Source organism: Chrysochloris asiatica, unplaced genomic scaffold (genome assembly GCF_000296735.1).
Source record: "Chrysochloris asiatica unplaced genomic scaffold, ChrAsi1.0 scaffold00007, whole genome shotgun sequence".
NCBI classification, from domain to species: Eukaryota; Metazoa; Chordata; class Mammalia; order Afrosoricida; family Chrysochloridae; genus Chrysochloris; species Chrysochloris asiatica.
In genome coordinates this window covers 20,833,985-20,851,305 of record NW_006408525.1, presented here as the reverse complement: position 1 = coordinate 20,851,305, position 17,321 = coordinate 20,833,985, and the positions used below count along the sequence as shown (strand labels likewise).

Below are 17,321 nucleotides of genomic sequence, written 5' to 3'. Positions count from 1 at the left end.
GCCCACACACCTCCAGGGAAGGGATGGTGGTCTCCCCATCAGACTGGAAGCTCTGAGGATGGGGCTTAGTTTCAGTTCTCTGGAGTGCTCCCTAACACTCACTGGGTGGCTGCCTGCTTGCGTCCTAAAAATAAAGCAGTTACTTGAAGAGCCACCATATACAAGATAGGTGATGAGTGACCTGGGCCCCGATTCTCCATATCAGAAGATACGTGGACTTGAATCCTTGTGATCCTGAGTGTGGGTAGGAGGCGGTTGCTCTCTTTCAGGATGGGACACCTGCCCTCAAATCCTCTCCCCTCTAAGAGGCCTGTGCAACCTCCCTATCCAGTAAGGGTCTCCTTCCCATTTCTCCTCTGTCTGTCTGCATCAAGCCCGGTATCCCCCCCTAGTGTGGAGACCAGGTCTTTGTCATATATCCCTGTGCAGTTCCAAACAAGACCTCCTGGCCTGCTGACATGTCAGGCAGGCCACTGTGTAGGATGCAGAGCCCAGGTCACTCCTGCCCTGCCCTGAACCAGAGACGAAGCCGCTCACTGTTCAGTCATTTATTGAGCCCGTGCGGTGTGCTGGGCGCAGGAGAGACAGGAATGTGTGAGCCTCATCCCTACTAGACAGTGAGGCGAGAACTCCATGCGGAGGGAAGCACTCCTGCTCATGATGGTGACAACAGTGCATTTTTGCACAACTGCTGCTTGAGACTCAGCATCCTGGAGGGAAAGCCAGTGAGTTCAGTATGGGCTTGGTGTGAAGCACCAGGATGGAAACAGGAGACGCGTGAAGAAGAGTTGGCCTGGCTGACTGGTCAGCTGGACATCCAGGTAGGGAGAGGGGCATGTGGTTGGACTTTCACTCGGGACCATGGACCTCCTCTTGGTCTGGGGAGAGCTCTGCACATGGACAGGTGGTTAGGGGAGTCTGTCTGGCTCCTTCACCCTTGGAGGCCTTCCCCAGGCACTCTGTTCAAGGCTCCCCTTCCTCTCACTCAGGTTTCTCATAAATATCCAGGACAACAAACTACAGGTTTGTTCTTTGGCTACATCTTCTGTTATTCAACTGTAAATGCCCCCAGAGCAATGACGACCAAGCCACTCATCTAATCCTCAGTTCCCAATTCTGGAAGTAGTAACAGTATTCAGAAATTCCCAGGCCTCCCCAGAGATGGGATGTGGGATGGAGATGGGAGCCACAGGGAGGAAGCGGTATAACTAATGTTGCAGGGAGGGGACTGCAATTATTGAGATGAAACAATAGAAGGACTTTTCCATCTTTGTTCCTAAAAGCCAGGGGTTAGAAAGAGCAGGTGCTCCATCAGTGGAGCTAGGGAGGGGCCCAAGAGTCTGCCACTCTGGGGAGCCGGCTAAGCATTAGGGAAGGCAAACTGGAGCTCAGCTTGTTGGCCCAAGTCTGGCTGAGCATCCACTGCCCTTCCTCAGGTGTCAGGCCATTTGAGTTTGCCTTCATTGATTTGATTTCGAGCCTGGCCCCTACTAGAAGGTGTTGGCTGATAGCTGCTTAGGATGTTAACCCTCCCAGGATAATTTGCACTTATTTGCAACTGTTGAAGGGAGAAAGTTTCCTAAGACCAAAGGTGTGACACTCTAATGATTAATGATTAGAATTTAAGAACCAGGAAGGAACAAGGGGACTGCTGTAGAGTCTAACAAACTAGAAATTCTTTGTGGTTCAGCTGGTCTCCTGGGGGACACAATGTGCTGAGTGGGGAGGGTACAATATCAGAACTGTGGCTGTTTCCTGCCTGGATCATCAACAGGATCACCTCCCTCTCTCAGGACAGCTTTCTCTTACGGGGCCTCCACCTAGTGGCTTGTGAGGAGCCTGTTCTGTCTGTTTAGCTGCCTCACCCCCATCTTGGAGACTGTAGGCAAAGTGGTCACTTTCCCATGACACCCACATGATCCACTGGAGACTCTGACCTACCTCCTGCAGATGGTCCTCTCCTGGCCAAGAGGCCCTGGATCACTTGTCCTTGCTGATACCCTACTGATGGAGAGAAGAGAGAGAGAAGGCAGCAGAGAATGTTGTCTTGGGAAGTTGGAGTCTTGTAACTGGAGTCATTTCTCAATCATCCCGAGAGTTGATAAAATCACTGTTGTTGTCAAGTACCGTCCAGTCGATTCGGACTCATAGCAACCCCATATAGGGTTTCCAAGGAGCAATTGGTGGGTTTGAACCGCCAACCTTATGGTTAGTACTCCAGTGCTTATCCTATAACATCACACCAGAACTTGTGTGGATTGGTTCATTCCTTTACTGATTAATTCATTGACTCCTCTCGACCTCTCCTTTATCCTCCCTTGGTCCCTTAGTGGATGCCTCTAATAGGCAGAAACTGCTGGAGGTTGGGGATGCAAAGCCTGTCTGCCAGAATTTTTCAGTCTCAGGACATTAGCCACATGTTCCAGCAGGACAGTGCAGTAGAGTGGCCAGGGAAGGAGAGCCGTGAGACATGGGGCTGGGAGATCTGGACGTGGTAGGGGCTGAACTTGAGCATGAGAGTAGACAGGGTGGTGGGTAAAGGTTGGCTGTTTTTATTTTTGCTTTACCTTTTTCACTGAAGTCTTTCTGCAGAAGGGTGACTTCTCAGATTGGCACTAAGGTCCTTGATGCAGGGTGAGGAGTAGACTGAAGCCTTGAGTATTCCTCTTTGGTATTTAATTTGCTTTTCCAACCCCAGGTTTTAGACCCAAGGTAACTGGACCTTTGTCAGAACTAGATTCATCCCCATCTTCTCTTTATCCCTAACCCATTCCCTTGTGGTATAGACTGTCTCACTAAGGAAAGAACCACAAGAATCTGTCCAGGAAGCCAGTGTGTGGCCAAATCGTGCTGGCCCACCCTCTGAAGAGCTCTGCCAGCTTGGCAAACCCTTGGCCAGAACTTCTTCCCAACCTCCCTGACCTTTAGTGGCCAGGAAATCTCTACCTTTCCCAGGAAGGATGCTGAGAGGAAGGTCTGGGCAACACTCACTTACCTGTTCTTCTCACTGGCTGGACTGGTGATATTCCTGGGGGGAAAAGAAAAGAGGAGTGAGGATTGTACTGCTCCACCAGGGCTCAGGGTGAGGTGGGAAGGGCTCACGCATGGCTTTTTGGGATTTGGTGCCTCTGATGGGTTTTCAGTGATCTCCAGTTACTTCCGATTATCTTCATGTGGCCACACAACTGGTTGTTCCTTATAGGAATCAATGTAGAGCAGTGCAAAGTGCACCACAGAGTTTTGGGCACCTGGGCTGGGCATCCTTGTGAAAAGTACTTCATTTATTTGAGCCTCAGTTTCCCCATTGACTATAACCAAACCCACCAAACCCATTGCCATCAAGTTGATTCCAACTCATAACAACCCTGTGGGACACCGTAGAAGGGTTTCCAAGGCTATAAACTTTTATTGAAGCAGACTGCCACGTGTTTGTTGCATGAAGTGGCTGGTAGGTTTGAACCTCTAACGTTTCAGCTAACACTATAGTTAACCTCCAGGACACCTCATTGGTTAACTGGGGAGATATTGTGGAATGGCACTGTGGGTTAATGTGCTGGACTGAAAGGTTGGTTTGAACCACAAAGGTGGCAGTCAAGCTCACCAGCTGCTCCTCAGAAACCACAGGGTCGCTATGAGTCAGAACTGACTCAATGGCACTTAACAACAACAACAATCATGTCTGAGCATAGTAGGTGCTCAAGAAATATTTAATTTATACTCCCATTCCCTGTTCCTCATGGATTGTTAGATTTGAAAAAGATCTTTGAAATGGCCAAGTCCCGAATCTATTTTGCAGAGGAAGAATTGAAGGCCAAAAGTGTTTAGTGGCATATATATATAATTACAAAAGCATGCCCCCTATGTAAAAAAAGCAAATAGCATAGAGATTTGTTGTTGATGTTAGGTGACATTGAGTTGGTTCCTACTCAAGCAATCCTATGCAAAACAGAATGAAACACTGCCCAGTCCTGGGCCAACCTCACCATCGTTGCTATGTTTGAGCCTGTAGCTGCTGCCACTATGCTAATTCATTCATTTCATTGGGAGTTTCCTTTCTTTTTCTCCGACCCTCCACTTTACTAAACATGATGTCCTTCTCCAGGGATTGGTCCCTCCTAATAATAGATCCGAAGTATGAAAGCTCCTCAGAAACCCTATGCAGGGCCTCTATGAATAGGAACTGACTTGATGGCACTTAGCAACAAAACCCCCTGGCTCATGGGTCGAGCGCCCCCTGCTAGAATGGAGTAGCTGACTCAGAACCCTGGGCTTGAAGGTCTCTACTTGGTGTTTTGGAAACCCACACAGAACTACTCTTTGTTAATCGTTGTTGTTAAGCGCCGTTGAGTCAGTTCCGACTCATAGAGACGTTGTATAGGGTTTCCAAGGAGCAGCTGGTGGGCTTGAACTGCTGACCTTGAGGTTTGCAATCCAGTGCTTAGTCATTCACATCCCACCTTTGTCACTTACCTCCCACCCGCTTCCCCATCAGCCCAAAGAACTGGCTTGCCTTGCCCCTCTTCACCTCCTGAAGTTGAAGATGAATGCTGGACACAGAGCCTTCCTAGAAAAGCAGAGACTTAGAGTTAGAATTGCGGAGGCTGGTAACGAGTGAAGGGAGGGCAGTCTGAGAAATAATCACTTCAATAACCAAAGAGCACTTGCTTTGGGCTCTTTTACACAATGCTGTTCATAACAATAATAAGTAAAAGCATGGCATTTCACCTACTAAGCTTCTAGCATTGTTCTAAGAACTTTAATGTATGAGTGGGCTTCAAAAAGTTCATGAAAAAATGGGATTACTAGATAACAGAATTTTTCCGTGAACTTTTTGAAGTCCCCTCGTATTAACTCATACAGTACTCATCAAAACCCTGTAAGTATTACTACTGTTACCGTTTTACAGATGAAAACACCAAAGTACACAGAGATTAAATAATTAGGTCAAGTTCAATCTGCTAGGAAGTGAGTAATGGGGCCAGAAGTTGCATCTGGCTCAGAAATTGGGCTCTCAAACACTACACTCATAATCTCATTTAATCACCACAAACACGATTTATCCCATGTTACAGATGGGAAAACTGAGACTCAAGGAGGTTAAGTGACTTGTCCAAGGTCACACAGGAACAGTTAAACTTAGAAAGACTGACTCTAACACTGAGTTCTGCTTTGTCTTGGGAAGTGTCTCCAGCATAGTTGAGCGGGGCAATCGATGAACTCAGGGTGGGCATCCAATAGGCAAGACAGAGTGGCTTCTCCTTTCCCCAGGCACTTCCCTCATTCTCCTAAATTAACCCTGCCCTGGATCCTGCGCTGCCCATTCATGGCATGTGGTCTGAGGTGGAAGCTACTACTCTGGGCAGATACTTGAATTCCTGAGTTGATGGGGTAAAAGGCTTAAATCAAGGGTTATGGGCTAAAGCTCTAGTTTTTCTATTAGTATTTCAGATCTTAGCCAGAGTCTTTCCAACTCTGACCTCAACTTGTACATTGAAGAGGGCCTGCTTGGATCTGCTGAAAAGGTGAGCAGCTGCTAGGTGACAGAATGAATTGAGGACATGACCGTGGGTGATAGTCCTTAAACTGTCCTTGCAGCTCTGTCTCCCTAGTACCTGGTACAGGGTGCACACAGGGGCTTGGGGTGCAGAATGCTCAATGAGACTCCTTCTTTTGACAGTCCGGGAATAAGGTAAAGGGATGAGAAAGTGGAAGACAGGCAAACAGCTTCCAGGAGCATAGGCTTCATGGGGGGCTCTTTCTTCCACCTCCAATTTCCCTTAGGGCCAGCAGGAACCAGAAGGCAATGGAAGCCCTTCTTTGTCTTACAACTTGCCTTGTACCAACTTTTAGGATCAGAAGTGGATTGTTTTCTAAGCCTTAGGCTAACTCAGTAGTCACTTGCAATTGGCCTCTTTCCTGGGACGTCAGTGGCCAGGGCAGCTGTCTCCGGCTGGAGTCACCCAGCCTGGCCAGGAACCAGAAAAGGCTCTTTGGAGATTTAGATCCATTTTTGAAAAGCTCATGAAAACCACTTTGCCTTGGTAAAAGGCAGCCTTCAAGTGTAGGCTGGAGAGAATGGTCGTTCAGGAATTAAATAGGAGTCACCCTTCTCCCACCCACTGTGCTTCTTCCAGGGGATCATGAGGAGGCATGTATTACCTGGACTCTTGCCCCCACCTAAACTCTCCGCCTCTGTGTGATTCAAATGCCAGCCCCATTGATGACTGCAGACAAGGATACCCCGAGAGCTAGAAAGTTGATTAAATCATCCCTGAAGGTACCTCCCCTGAATTCATGTTGAGCAACCCATAGTGTTTCTAGGGTCTTCCTGAGCTTGAACCCAATCTCTTGTCCTGCATTCCAAGCCCTGTGTCTTGGGAAAAAGAGAGATATTATGGAGAGTGAAAAGAGAGTAAGGATTAGTACCTACGTCAGGGTGAGATGCGTGATGATGGCGTGCAGGTGACTATGTAGAGAGCTCCCCCCCACACGACATAACCTCTTTTTGCCTAGGCCAGCTACCCTCAAGTTTGGCACTGATTCCATAAAGCATGTAGAAGCTTGAAAAAATTGGGGGCCATCTAACACACCCCTTCACTTTAAAGGTGAGGAGACTGATGTCCAGAGAGCTGCAGTGACCTTTCCAAGGTCACAGGGAGGCCCTGCAGAAACTGAGACTTGAATCCAGGCCTCTCAGTCTGGCTATCTTCTCAGCCACAAACTTTCATGTTCAGACCAATGAAGAGGGAGACTCACCATCAACGACTGTCTGCTTGATGGCTCATCCAGAGTTTCAACCAGAGTTTCTAGGGACCTCACTGTGGCCTGGGATGGCATGACTGTTGCTCTGGTATGTATCTGCCCCCTTGGAGGTCTACCTGGCCTAGGACTATGGCCTGGAACCTACCCAAGAGAGGGAGTCAGACATACTGCCCTGCCTTGTACATCCTGTTCTCTTGCAGCCATAGTAGGCTTGCCTGCCCCCCACCATTGGTCACCCATGTTCTGGTCAGAGTCTTTCCCGCTCCAGGGTCATAGTTACCCAGGGCCCTGCTTCAGCGCTGAGGGCCAGCTCCTCTCCGCAGTCCCCTGCCGCAGTACACACAGACAGTCCTGTCAGAAGAATCAGGGTGAGGCAGAGCAGCATGGTGGATACAACTCCAGTCCGGGACTCTTGTGGAGCCCCTCTTGGTCCGAAGATGCCACCTCCAGTAGACCCTCCGTTCACTCTTTGACGCCTTAGTGTAGGTGAAGGAAATTCCACCTGTTCTCTGGCCCTCCCAGGGATCCCACTGTCTTCCTTCAGCTTATCTGACTCCCTGGGGTGGTTTCCTGGCTGGAAAGGCCAATGATGTTGGGACGCTGCCTCAGAAGGAGGGACCAGACCACTCCCACCACCCCACCCCCAATACTTGATCCCTGGGCTTAGCATCTGATGCAACACCTGCCTCACCTGTTGGCTGTGTTCCCTCCCAGATGTACAAAGGGGCAGTGTGTGGGGCCTGGAGACTGAGTGACCTGAGTGACCGGAAGCCTCAGGGGCCCATCTCAGCTTGGAATGGTCCTCCGCTCTCCAGTACAGAAGCCCTTCAGAACTTAACCAGTGCACAGAAATACACGCTCTCTCCCAAGAGAAATAACACAGTGCTTTTCTTCTTTTTTTAAATGAGACTCCTCACAAGAAGAAATTGAGATTTGCAAAATTAAAAAAAAGGTCTCCTGCTTTAAGATTAACTAATCTTCCCAATGTTGTCAAAGTGATCTAAAGCCCTGATCTGTCTCTCCCTGCTGCCAAACTTCGAATGTCTCTCTAGCTCCTCAGCATGGCATTGAAGGTCCTTCTCAGTCTAGTTCCTATTTATCCATCCATCTACCCACCCACCCACCTTTCCACTGGTATATCTGTCCATTCATTCATCCACCCATTCACTGATCCATCCATCCATCCATGCCACCCACCCACTAGTCTGTTTGTTTAACTGTCTATTCACTTATCTAGAAGAAGGGTTCTGTTATCAGATAGACCTGAATTCTAATTCTCTCTCCATCACTAAATAGCTGTGTGACCTTAGGCACATTACTTAATCCCTTTTAGCCTCATCTGTAAATGGAATTAATAATAGCACTTATTTCCAAGGTGGTTTGAGGATGAAATGAGCTAATGCATGTAGAGCACTTAGCCTAGTGTGTGATGGTAAATATTTAATACCTGTTAACTATTATCATTACTATTATTGACACTGGGTGAGACACTGGGCCACAGAAGATGAGTAAGACTGTTTTCGTCCTGCCACCTCTTGCAGTCCAGACGAAAAGACTTCTGGTTGGTAGATACACTGTGTTTAGTGTGGAACTTGCTGGCAGAGAGGCGGGAGCCAACTGGTAGAGGGGTGAAGGGAAGAGTGTCCTCCTACAGCTGCTCCCTGAGCCTTGCCCACTGGCTGTACCACTCACTCCTGGAACATGCAGAGACTTCATGCTTCCATGCTTTTGCGTTTGCCTGGAGTGTCCTTTCTTCGTTTGCCACCTAGTGAACTCCTGTTGATCCTTCAATGGCTAGCTTGATGTTTACGTCCACATTAGAGTTTTTCTTCTCTCTACTCCTGTCTCTGGCAAGAATTAATTGGCCTCTTTTCTGGGTGGTCTCAGTATCTTCTACTTATCCCTCTTTGACTCTGTAAAGGCTGCTGTGAGAGGCTGTGCAGATGTAGCCTGCAGATGGCACCAAAATGGAAAATGGAGATGAAGCCCTGCCCTCATTCTGCTCACAAGACACACAGCTATATGCACTCCTGCAAGGGCACCTGTCTTCAGTTCTGCCCAAGTTCATTATGCAAGTTCATTCTTAGAGTAGGGCTGTGCTATATATTTGCCCAGAACATTAAAAAACAAACAAACAGACAAAAAATGCAGTTGCTGTCAAATCAATTCCAACTCATGGTGATTCCAAGTGTTTCAGAGGAGAACCGCATTCCATGGCTTTTAGTGGCTGTGATCTTTCAGAAGTATGACACTTGGAAGTTGTTCTTATATCTGGTTGCCTTTTTGTTCATTCTACCTCATGGTGACCGATGTGTTAGAATCAACTCAAAGGTCACTATGAGTAGAACTGTTCTATGGGGTTTTCTTGTTCTGACAGCATAGTGGTTATGAGTTGGGCTGCTAACCTCAATGTCTGCAGTTCGAGGCTACCAGCCGATCCATGGGAGAAGGATGAGGCTTTCTGCTCCCGTAAAGATTTACAGCCTCGGAAACTCTCTATACAGGGTCGCTATGAGTCGGAACCGACTCCACGGCACACTACCACCACCACCACCACCACCACCACCACCGTTGTTTAGAAGTTCTTCCTCACAGCTAACAGCATTTTTTCATTCTTCGCTTTCATTTCACAGGGTGGGCTTACTCCAGGTGACACTAAAAGTTAGTGGTCCATTAGCACCCTGGACCCCTGTCAGTCCCTTCTACTTCCCATTAGGGTCTCGATCTACAGGGGTGTCTCGCCAGACTGGAGGCAGAAGAACGCCTGTGGGCCCGGAAGCTCACTTCCTACTTTGGACTTGAGGGGTCCTTTTGAGGCTCAATTTCTCCATCTGCATATTAGAGTCGCCCCTCATTGGGCTGTTGTAAAGAATTCATGTCAAGTGTTTCACACAGTGTCGGCACATAGTAGGTGATCAGTGAACCCTAATTTACTGTGATTATTAGACCTCGGTAAGACTGGACCTCGGCGCTGGCCTCTTGGGTCCGGGGCAGGATGTGGTGGGCGCACAGCGGGGCCGAGGCCGGGAACACAGGGCAGGGTGGAGAGGGCGGCGGGAAGAAGAGAGAGAAAGCCCAAAGGTCCGGATGGTTGGGAGGGAAGTAGGGCACCGACTGGAAACCGCGACTATTTGCAGCGTAGCCCTCAGGCTGCGGTCGCGCTGGCGTTCGCAGCCCTGGCAACCCCAGTTCGTCACCCCGCCCAGTGCCCTCGGCCACCTGGGCACGGCCCTGGCCGGCGCGCCCCGCTTCGCCCATCCTCTCGGCCCGGGCACCCGGGTGGGCTGGGGCGCCGCTCCCAGGCTTAGGATGAGGCCGGAGCCCGGTGGCCAGCGACTCCGGACTGGGCTGGGCGCCGCTCTGGGGGGTCTGGGGGGTGGGCGACGCACGTGGAGCGGATGCGATTGTCCGCCAAGCTGCGGACTGCTACAGGTCTGTCGGGGCTGGTGCTACACTGTAGTCCAGCTGGACTAGAGGTGGGCGCGTGAAGGCGAGGAGTGTGACCTCCGAGTGGGCTGGGTACAGGCGAGGCACAACAAGGTGGGTGTGACCCCCGGCCGGCAGGCGGTCTGGCCCCGGGGTGGGTCGTGGCCGGCGCAAGGCTTCCAGGGCGCGGGGTGGGAGCGCAGGATTGCTCAGGGCTGCGGTTTGGCTGAGAGTAGCGCTGGGAAGAGAAAGGGCACGGGAGGGAGAGATTTAAAAAAAAAAAAATGCTGGGGGCCTACAGAAAAGAGGGAAACACGAGACGAGGGCAGGCTAAGGGCAGGAAGCTGACGTTTCCTGCGCCACTGCTCTGTCCAAAGGAGGTAGGATTATTGGCCCTAGTTTATAGGCCAGTTTGGGGAGGTTGAGGACCTTGAATAAAGCTGTCCAGCTATTGAGTCCGGATTTGAACCTTGGCCTGCTTCCCATTGAGTGCTCTTTCACCTTAACTGAGGAATGCAGACGGGAGCGACAAGGGAATGATGGGGGCAAGACCGAGAAGGGAAGAGAGACAGGAGTGAGGAGAGACAAGAGGCTGACTTGTGGAGACTCTAGGATAGAGGGAGATAGCCGGCAGGAGGTAATGTGGTTCCCTCCCTTCTTAACCCCCATCCACGCCATGATGCCTCAGGGGCCCCGCCTCAATCCTTCTGGCGCCCCCGTGTGGAAGCTTCTGACAGCCTGGATCGCCCTACCTAGAATGTTTCCAGAGCCGGATTGTGGGGGGGGCGGGGCGCAAGAGCTGGGCCCAGGAGTCTGAGGACTTGACCCCTGGGTAGAGGGATCCGAGATAGAGCAGGGGCTGTGCCTCCAGAGAAGGGGACTCTTGAGGGAGGCGTGGGTGAAGATTGTTAGGGGCCCCTGATTGGAACAATGAATGATTCTTGTACCCCTGTGCAGCTATAACAGTTTAAGATTTCTGAGAAAGCCAATTTACCCCAAATCTTGCAGGTTACATTAATTTATTCTGGATTTACTGAACACCTGAACAACACAAAAGTTGCTCAAGGACAGAGATGTAAGAAACAGTTGTTGTTGTTGTTGTTAAGTGCTGTTGAGTCGTTTCCGACCCATAGCAATCCTGTATAGGGTTTCCAAGGAGCTGCCATTAAGCATAAACCGCCGACCTTGTGGTTCAAAGGACTTTGCAGTCCAGCGCATTAGCCCACAGTGCTACAACCAGCTACAACCAGGACTCCTTAAGAAACAGTAGTATAGTAATTTTAGTACAATATGGAAAATGTCATCGCTGGAACATTTTTGCGAGAAACTAAGACTCCTGGGTCCCCTTTACTCAGACTTATAAAGTGGATACACTTCAGACACTACTAAAGGCAGAGCATGTTGGGATTGGTACAAACAGAGTAGTGTTCTCAGGGGCTTCATAGGCATATCTTTGCCCAGAGTCCTGGTGGACGATTTGACACGAGCCTGCTTTGCCCTTGACATTCAAAGCCTCACTGTGTCCCAAGTATCTCTGCTGTTGAGTTGATTCTGTCTCATAGTGACCTTATGTGAGAGGGGGTTTCCTAGGCTGTAATTTCTGCTCCCGTAAAGATTTACAGCCTCGGAAACCCTGTTCAGGGTTGCTATGGGTTGGAACCAACTCGTCGGCACTTAACAACAACAACAATTTATAATAGAGCAGATCGCCAGGTCTTTTTGGTTGGTGGGTTTGAACCACCATTTCTTAGCAGCCAAGCAGTTAACCAATACACCACCAGGGCTACCCCCCTCCCCCAGTATTTCTCGTTAGGTGCTCTCGAGTCGTTCCAACACATAGTGACCCTATGTATAAGAGAGCAAAACACTGCCTGGTCCTACTCCATTCTCACACTTGCTGCCAAGCTTGAGCCCATTGCTGTTCTCCAGTGTCAATCCATCTCATTAGGAGTCTCCCTCTTTTTTGTTGACCCTCCACTTCACCATGCATGATGTCCTCCAGGGACTGACCCCCCCTGATAATATATTCAAAGTATGAGTGACGAAGTCTGGCTCTTGGCTTCTAAGGAGCATTCTGGCTGTACTTCTTCCAACACAGATTGGCTTGTTCCTCTGGCAGTCCATGGTACTTTTAATATTCTCCTCCAACACCATAACTCAAATGCATCAATTCTATGGTCTTCCTTATTCACTATCCCACTTTTGCATGCATATGTTGTTGTTGTTGTTAAGTGTCATTGAGTTGGTTTCGACCCATAGTGACCCTGTATAGTGTTTCCAAGGAGCGGCTGGTGAACTTGAACCACCGACCTTGCAGTTCAAACTGACTTTGCAGTCCAGCGCATTAACCCACAGTGTCACACTAGAACTCCAATGCATATGAGGTTATTGAAAATACATGGCTTGGGTCAGGCGCACCTTAGTCCTCAAGCTGACATCTTTGCTCTTGAACACTTTAAAAAGGCCTTGTGCAGCAGATTTGCCTAATGCAAGTACATCGTTTGATATCTTGACTGCTGCTTCCATGATCGTTGATGGTGGATCCAAGCAAAATGAAGTCTGACAAATATATCTAGAAGCCTTTAAAGTCTTGTTCAGAAAGAAATTCTCACTGCCTGCTGATCCGAGTGCAGAGAATAATTCAAAACAGTCACCCTTATCATCCAACTTCCCTCATCATCCAACATCCCAGTGGTCTCTCACATGTCTCCCTTCTCCGTCACTTTTCCTCACCAGACCCCAACACACAACCACATCATTTTTTGCAATTAGGTTCTGTAAGGAGAAGCAGATGTTCACAGTGGGGAGTATTTGTCCACATAACAGATTATTTAAATCAAGAGTAGAAAAGCAAAGTTCATCACAGTGACTAAGAATGAAGCTCTGCATTAGAATTCTGGCCCCAGCACTTACTAGTTAAGGAACTCTGGTAGTGTAGTGGTTAGGAATCGGGCTGCTAATCTCACAGACAGCAGTTCAAAACTACCAGCTGTTTCACGGAAGAAAAATTAGGCTTTCTGCTCCCTTAAAGATTTACAGCCTCAGAAACCCTGTACAGGGTTGCTATGAGTCGGAACCAACTCCATGGCACATAACAACAACAACAATTTACTAGCTGTGTGACCTCAGGCAAGTTTCTTAACCTTTCTGAACTTCTTATCTAGGAGCTCTGGTAGCATAGTGGTTATGAATCAGGCTGCTAATCTCAAGGTCAACAGTTTGAAACTACCAGCTCTTCCACAGGAGAAAGATGAGGCTTTCTACTCCTGTAAAGATTTACAGTCTCAGAAACCCTATGAAAGGTCACTAGGAGTTGGAAACGACTCCATGGCACATAGCCAGCCACCATAAGATGGGAGCAATAGTATATTCACTTTAAAGAGTTGCTGGCATAGAAGTGTAGGATTTACTAAAAGTAGCTATTATACTTGCTATTAGTAATAGGATTGCACAATAACATTCATTGATATTTTATAGGAAAGCCCAGATTAAGGAAAGTCATTTGAGGCATTCTGTGGTATTTTGACATGTGGTTGAAAGTTCCCTCAGGAGAGGAACTAGATATCTCTCATCAGACTAGGAGATTCTTAGGCCCAGGGATCAAGCCTCTTCCTAAGTCAAGGTTCAATGTGCTTTTCTAAGTACATTGAGGTTCAGAAGTTTCTGAACTGAAGGCTGAGAGAGTGAAGTCCCTTGTTAGGGGAGGTGGGTTCTAGTCCCGCCCTTACTTCACATGTGACACTGAAGACGTCTGTCTCCCGAATGCGGCTTCTCCTGGAGCCTGCGTGCAGCGAGCCACCCAGAGTCTGACCCCATTAGTAGGAGAGGAGAAGCCCATGACTGAAATCTTGCTGGATCTTGGTTAGCGAATATGGGAGAAAAGTGAGTGGCTAATTGAAAATATAATTCTAATGCACTGTCCTTTGTTTACCAAGTCCAGACTCCACTGTCTGTTGAGCACTTTGTTTCTCACCTCAGGGAGGCCTCTGGAGCCAGACACACAGAGACAGCACCTGTGAGTTGGGTCGCTTGGCTGGCTGGAACTTGACACAAGGGTACATGGACATGCCCTTCCAGTGGTAACCCACAGGGCAGATGGGATCCCAGAGAGAGCACTGATCAGAGCTGGTGGAGAAAGAGGATCAGAAAACAGGCTCAGTGGACATCTTGAATGGTGGATGTCAAGTTTGCCAAGTTGTAATAGGGAAGGGTGTCCCAGGCAGCGGGAACAGCAGAAACAAAGGTACAGAGGCTTGAAGAAGAGCAGCACTCAGAACTAGACTCCCCCATCTCAGGGTCTGTCCACCTTACAGATGGAGAACAATCAACAAGGCTTGGGGGGCACACTTGTTCTATGCCTAGCACTTGATGAAACACTTACAGAAATTTCTCTTGAGGGACTGAACAAGCTTTATGTCTTGGTAATTCCTTTCCCCTGTTGCAGGTTCCTCTTCTTCTTCCTCCTCTATCTCTCCCTGCTCCTCCCCCAGTTCTGAGTGCTTCTGGGCAAGACCCTTCTCTCTGGACTCAACTGTATTACAGAGAGTTTATAAAAAAGAAAGATCTTAGATTCTAAGGGTCTCGGTTAGGTGAACTGGCATTATCATTGGAGTGTGTGTGTGGAGGGTGGAGAGTGAGGATGAAGCTGGGAAAGAGGAATAGTCTGAGATTCCACTTGAGGGTTATGTAAACCATCGGTAGCTAGGACTGCTGTATACAGTGGTGCAGGTTGAGTATGGCATAAAAATGCCTGGCAGAGGTGGAAGGTGAAGGCTGTAATCCAGCCCCTTCTCACCTTACCAAACCAAGTACTTGGGCCTGCGCTGTACCACTTGAGGAACGGCTGTCCTTTCCCTCAGCAGAGGCCCTAAAGCCTGCCTGGTGACACAAATGGTAAATAGAAGAGCAGGAACCCAAAGAGGATGATGGAACGCATCCTTAGAACCCCTCATTGAAATTCCTGCACCAATCACAGAAAAACTTAGAACCCCTCATTGAAATTCCTGCACCAATCACAGAAAAACTAGACACAGCCCCAGAGACTTCATGTCTGCTAGGGGAGAGAGGGCGAAGCACCCAGGAGATAATACGGCACAATGACATCATTGGTTTGGTCATGTGACCGTATTTATTTGCGTGATCTTGTTTATATGAGTGTACGTATGTAGCTCCAGAAATGGACTTTGACATTAGGTTTTTCTGGTGCATCGGGCTGTAGGTCATGAGTAGTTGGAGTGGATTTTAGTGCAGAGCATCATGGAGGCATTCTTGTGTGCCGTTACAGGTCTCCCGAACAAATTACCAGCTCTTTGCTCCTGTGAAACTGACTGGTGGCTTTGAACTTGAAACCTTTCAGTTAGCAGCTGCATACTTAACAATTGCACCACCAGGGCTTCTGCTGGAGGCACAGAGGGAGAATTGTGCTGGAAGGAAAAGTCCTTAGTGGGAATCTTGAATGGCAGGTACCAGTTTGCCAAGCGGTGATGGTGAAGGGTTTCAGGTAGCAAGAACAGCAGAAGCTAAGCACAGAGGGATGGAGAGCAGCTCTCAGAGCAAGGTAGAGTTCAGCGAGGCCCTCTACAGGCTGGCTGGGAAATGGGGAGCTATCCTCACCCCACCATGAGACCTGGAATGATACACTGGGGATACATCCAGCAGGTGTTGGGGAGTCATTGGAGATTTTAGACTGAGGGAATTGTGTGGGGTTTTATGTTTTTGCCCTTCATGGCCTCCCAAACCCTTTTCTCCTCAGAGAGGTGGTAAGGGAAAGGGACAGCAAGTGGGGAGGGGCTGGAGCCAGAAGCCTTTTGAGTTATTGCAGCAGTCTGGAGGTGCTGTGGGGTTAGGTGTTAGCCTGCTCACCACAAGATTGGTGGTTTAAACTCACCAGCTACTCTGTAGAAAGAAGATGCGACTGTCTGCTCCCATAAAGATTTAGAGTCTCAGAAATCCTATGTAGGATTGTTACAAATCTGAAAGATTGAAATTGTTAAAGACTTCATTTTGCTCAGATCTACTATCAACACTCATGGAAGCAGCAGTCAAGAAATCAATCGACGTATTACATTAGGCAAATCTGCTGTACAAGACTTCTTTGAAGAGCTCAAGAGCAAAGATGACAGTTTGAGGACTAAGGTGCACCTGGCCCAAGCCATGGTATTTTCAGTAGCTTCATAAGCATGTGAAAGCTGGACAGTGACTAAGGAAGATGCATTCGAGTTATAGTGTTGGAAAAAATATTAAAAGTATCATGGATTACCAGAAGAACAAACAAATCTGTGTTGGAAGAACTACAGGCAGGATGCTTCTTAGAAACCAGAATGGTAACACTTTGTCTCTCGTGCTTCGGACTTATTTTCAGGAAGGACCAGTCCCTAGAGAAAGACATCATGCTTGGTAAAGTAGAGGGTTAGTGAAAAAGAGGAAGACCCTCAACGAGATATATTGGCCTAGTGACAGCAGCAGCTGGCTCAAGCTTAACAACAATTGTGAGGATGGCACAGGGCCAGGGAGTGTGTTGTTCTGTTGTTCATTGAGGTCGCTGCTATGTGTTGGAACCAACTTGACAGCATGCAACAGAGTCTGAACTTACTGGATGGTATCGGATTTGGTTTGAGTGTATGTGTGTATGTGGACTAGTCCAGTGAGGTGTGGACAGTGCTGGGGGCGCTGGAGAGATGTGGAGGTCATTGGCATTGCAAGAGGTGTCAGCAGGTCTGGGGACTGGGGTGTTGGGATAACAAAGAATGTGGGGTGCAGCCGCTGGGGAAAGAGGGGCTGGAGAACAAATGTGAAATGCTTGTAACTGTCCAATAGGAGATTTCAGGAGGTAGTCAGGGGACAAGGCCATGGGATCTGAGGGTACCCATGAGCAGGGTGATGAAGCTGGAGGATGTTGAGAGAGCACAGGGAAACTTGTCAGAGAATGAAGGCTTGCAGCCTGAGATCAGGGGAGCTGGTTTAAGAGTCAGGAGAAGGCCAGGGGCTGGAGTGAGGAAGACTGTTACAGAGAAATCAGAAGGAGAGGAGATAGGAATAAATACGTTTATGCCCCTGTCTAGAAAAAAGACAGGAAGGATACACTTTGAGGCTTAGTGGTGATTACTTCCGAGATGAGCAGCAGCCTAAGGAGG

At 48.6% G+C, this 17,321-nt stretch overlaps 1 protein-coding gene across 1 annotated transcript; it reads right to left on the bottom strand.

Moving 5' to 3' along the window:
- Nucleotides 1-849: 849 nt before the first annotated feature.
- On the bottom strand, nt 850-7,147 carry TAC4 (tachykinin 4 (hemokinin)). The gene is made up of 5 exons (XM_006833652.1): nt 7,020-7,147; nt 4,471-4,559; nt 2,996-3,028; nt 1,942-2,001; nt 850-890 (listed from the first exon to the last, which is right to left on the bottom strand). The coding sequence occupies exons 1-5, from the start codon at nt 7,145-7,147 to the stop codon at nt 850-852; spliced, it is 351 nt and encodes a 116-aa protein (XP_006833715.1).
- Between the last annotated feature and the right edge of the window lie 10,174 nt (nt 7,148-17,321).

What these genes read in the sequence shown, in the direction of transcription:
- TAC4 (XM_006833652.1), bottom strand. Translation starts at nt 7,147, where the DNA reads ATGCTGCTCTGCCTCACCCTGATTCTTCTGACAGGACTGTCTGTGTGT. An exon ending in GATGGGGAAGCGGGTGGGAG is followed by an intron (nt 3,029 to 4,470) that starts GTAAGTGACAAA and finishes TTTTCCCCCCAG; the next exon opens with GAATATCACCAGTCCAGCCA. An exon ending in GAGAGGACCATCTGCAGGAG is followed by an intron (nt 891 to 1,941) that starts GTAGGTCAGAGT and finishes GTCCATGTGCAG; the next exon opens with AGCTCTCCCCAGACCAAGAG.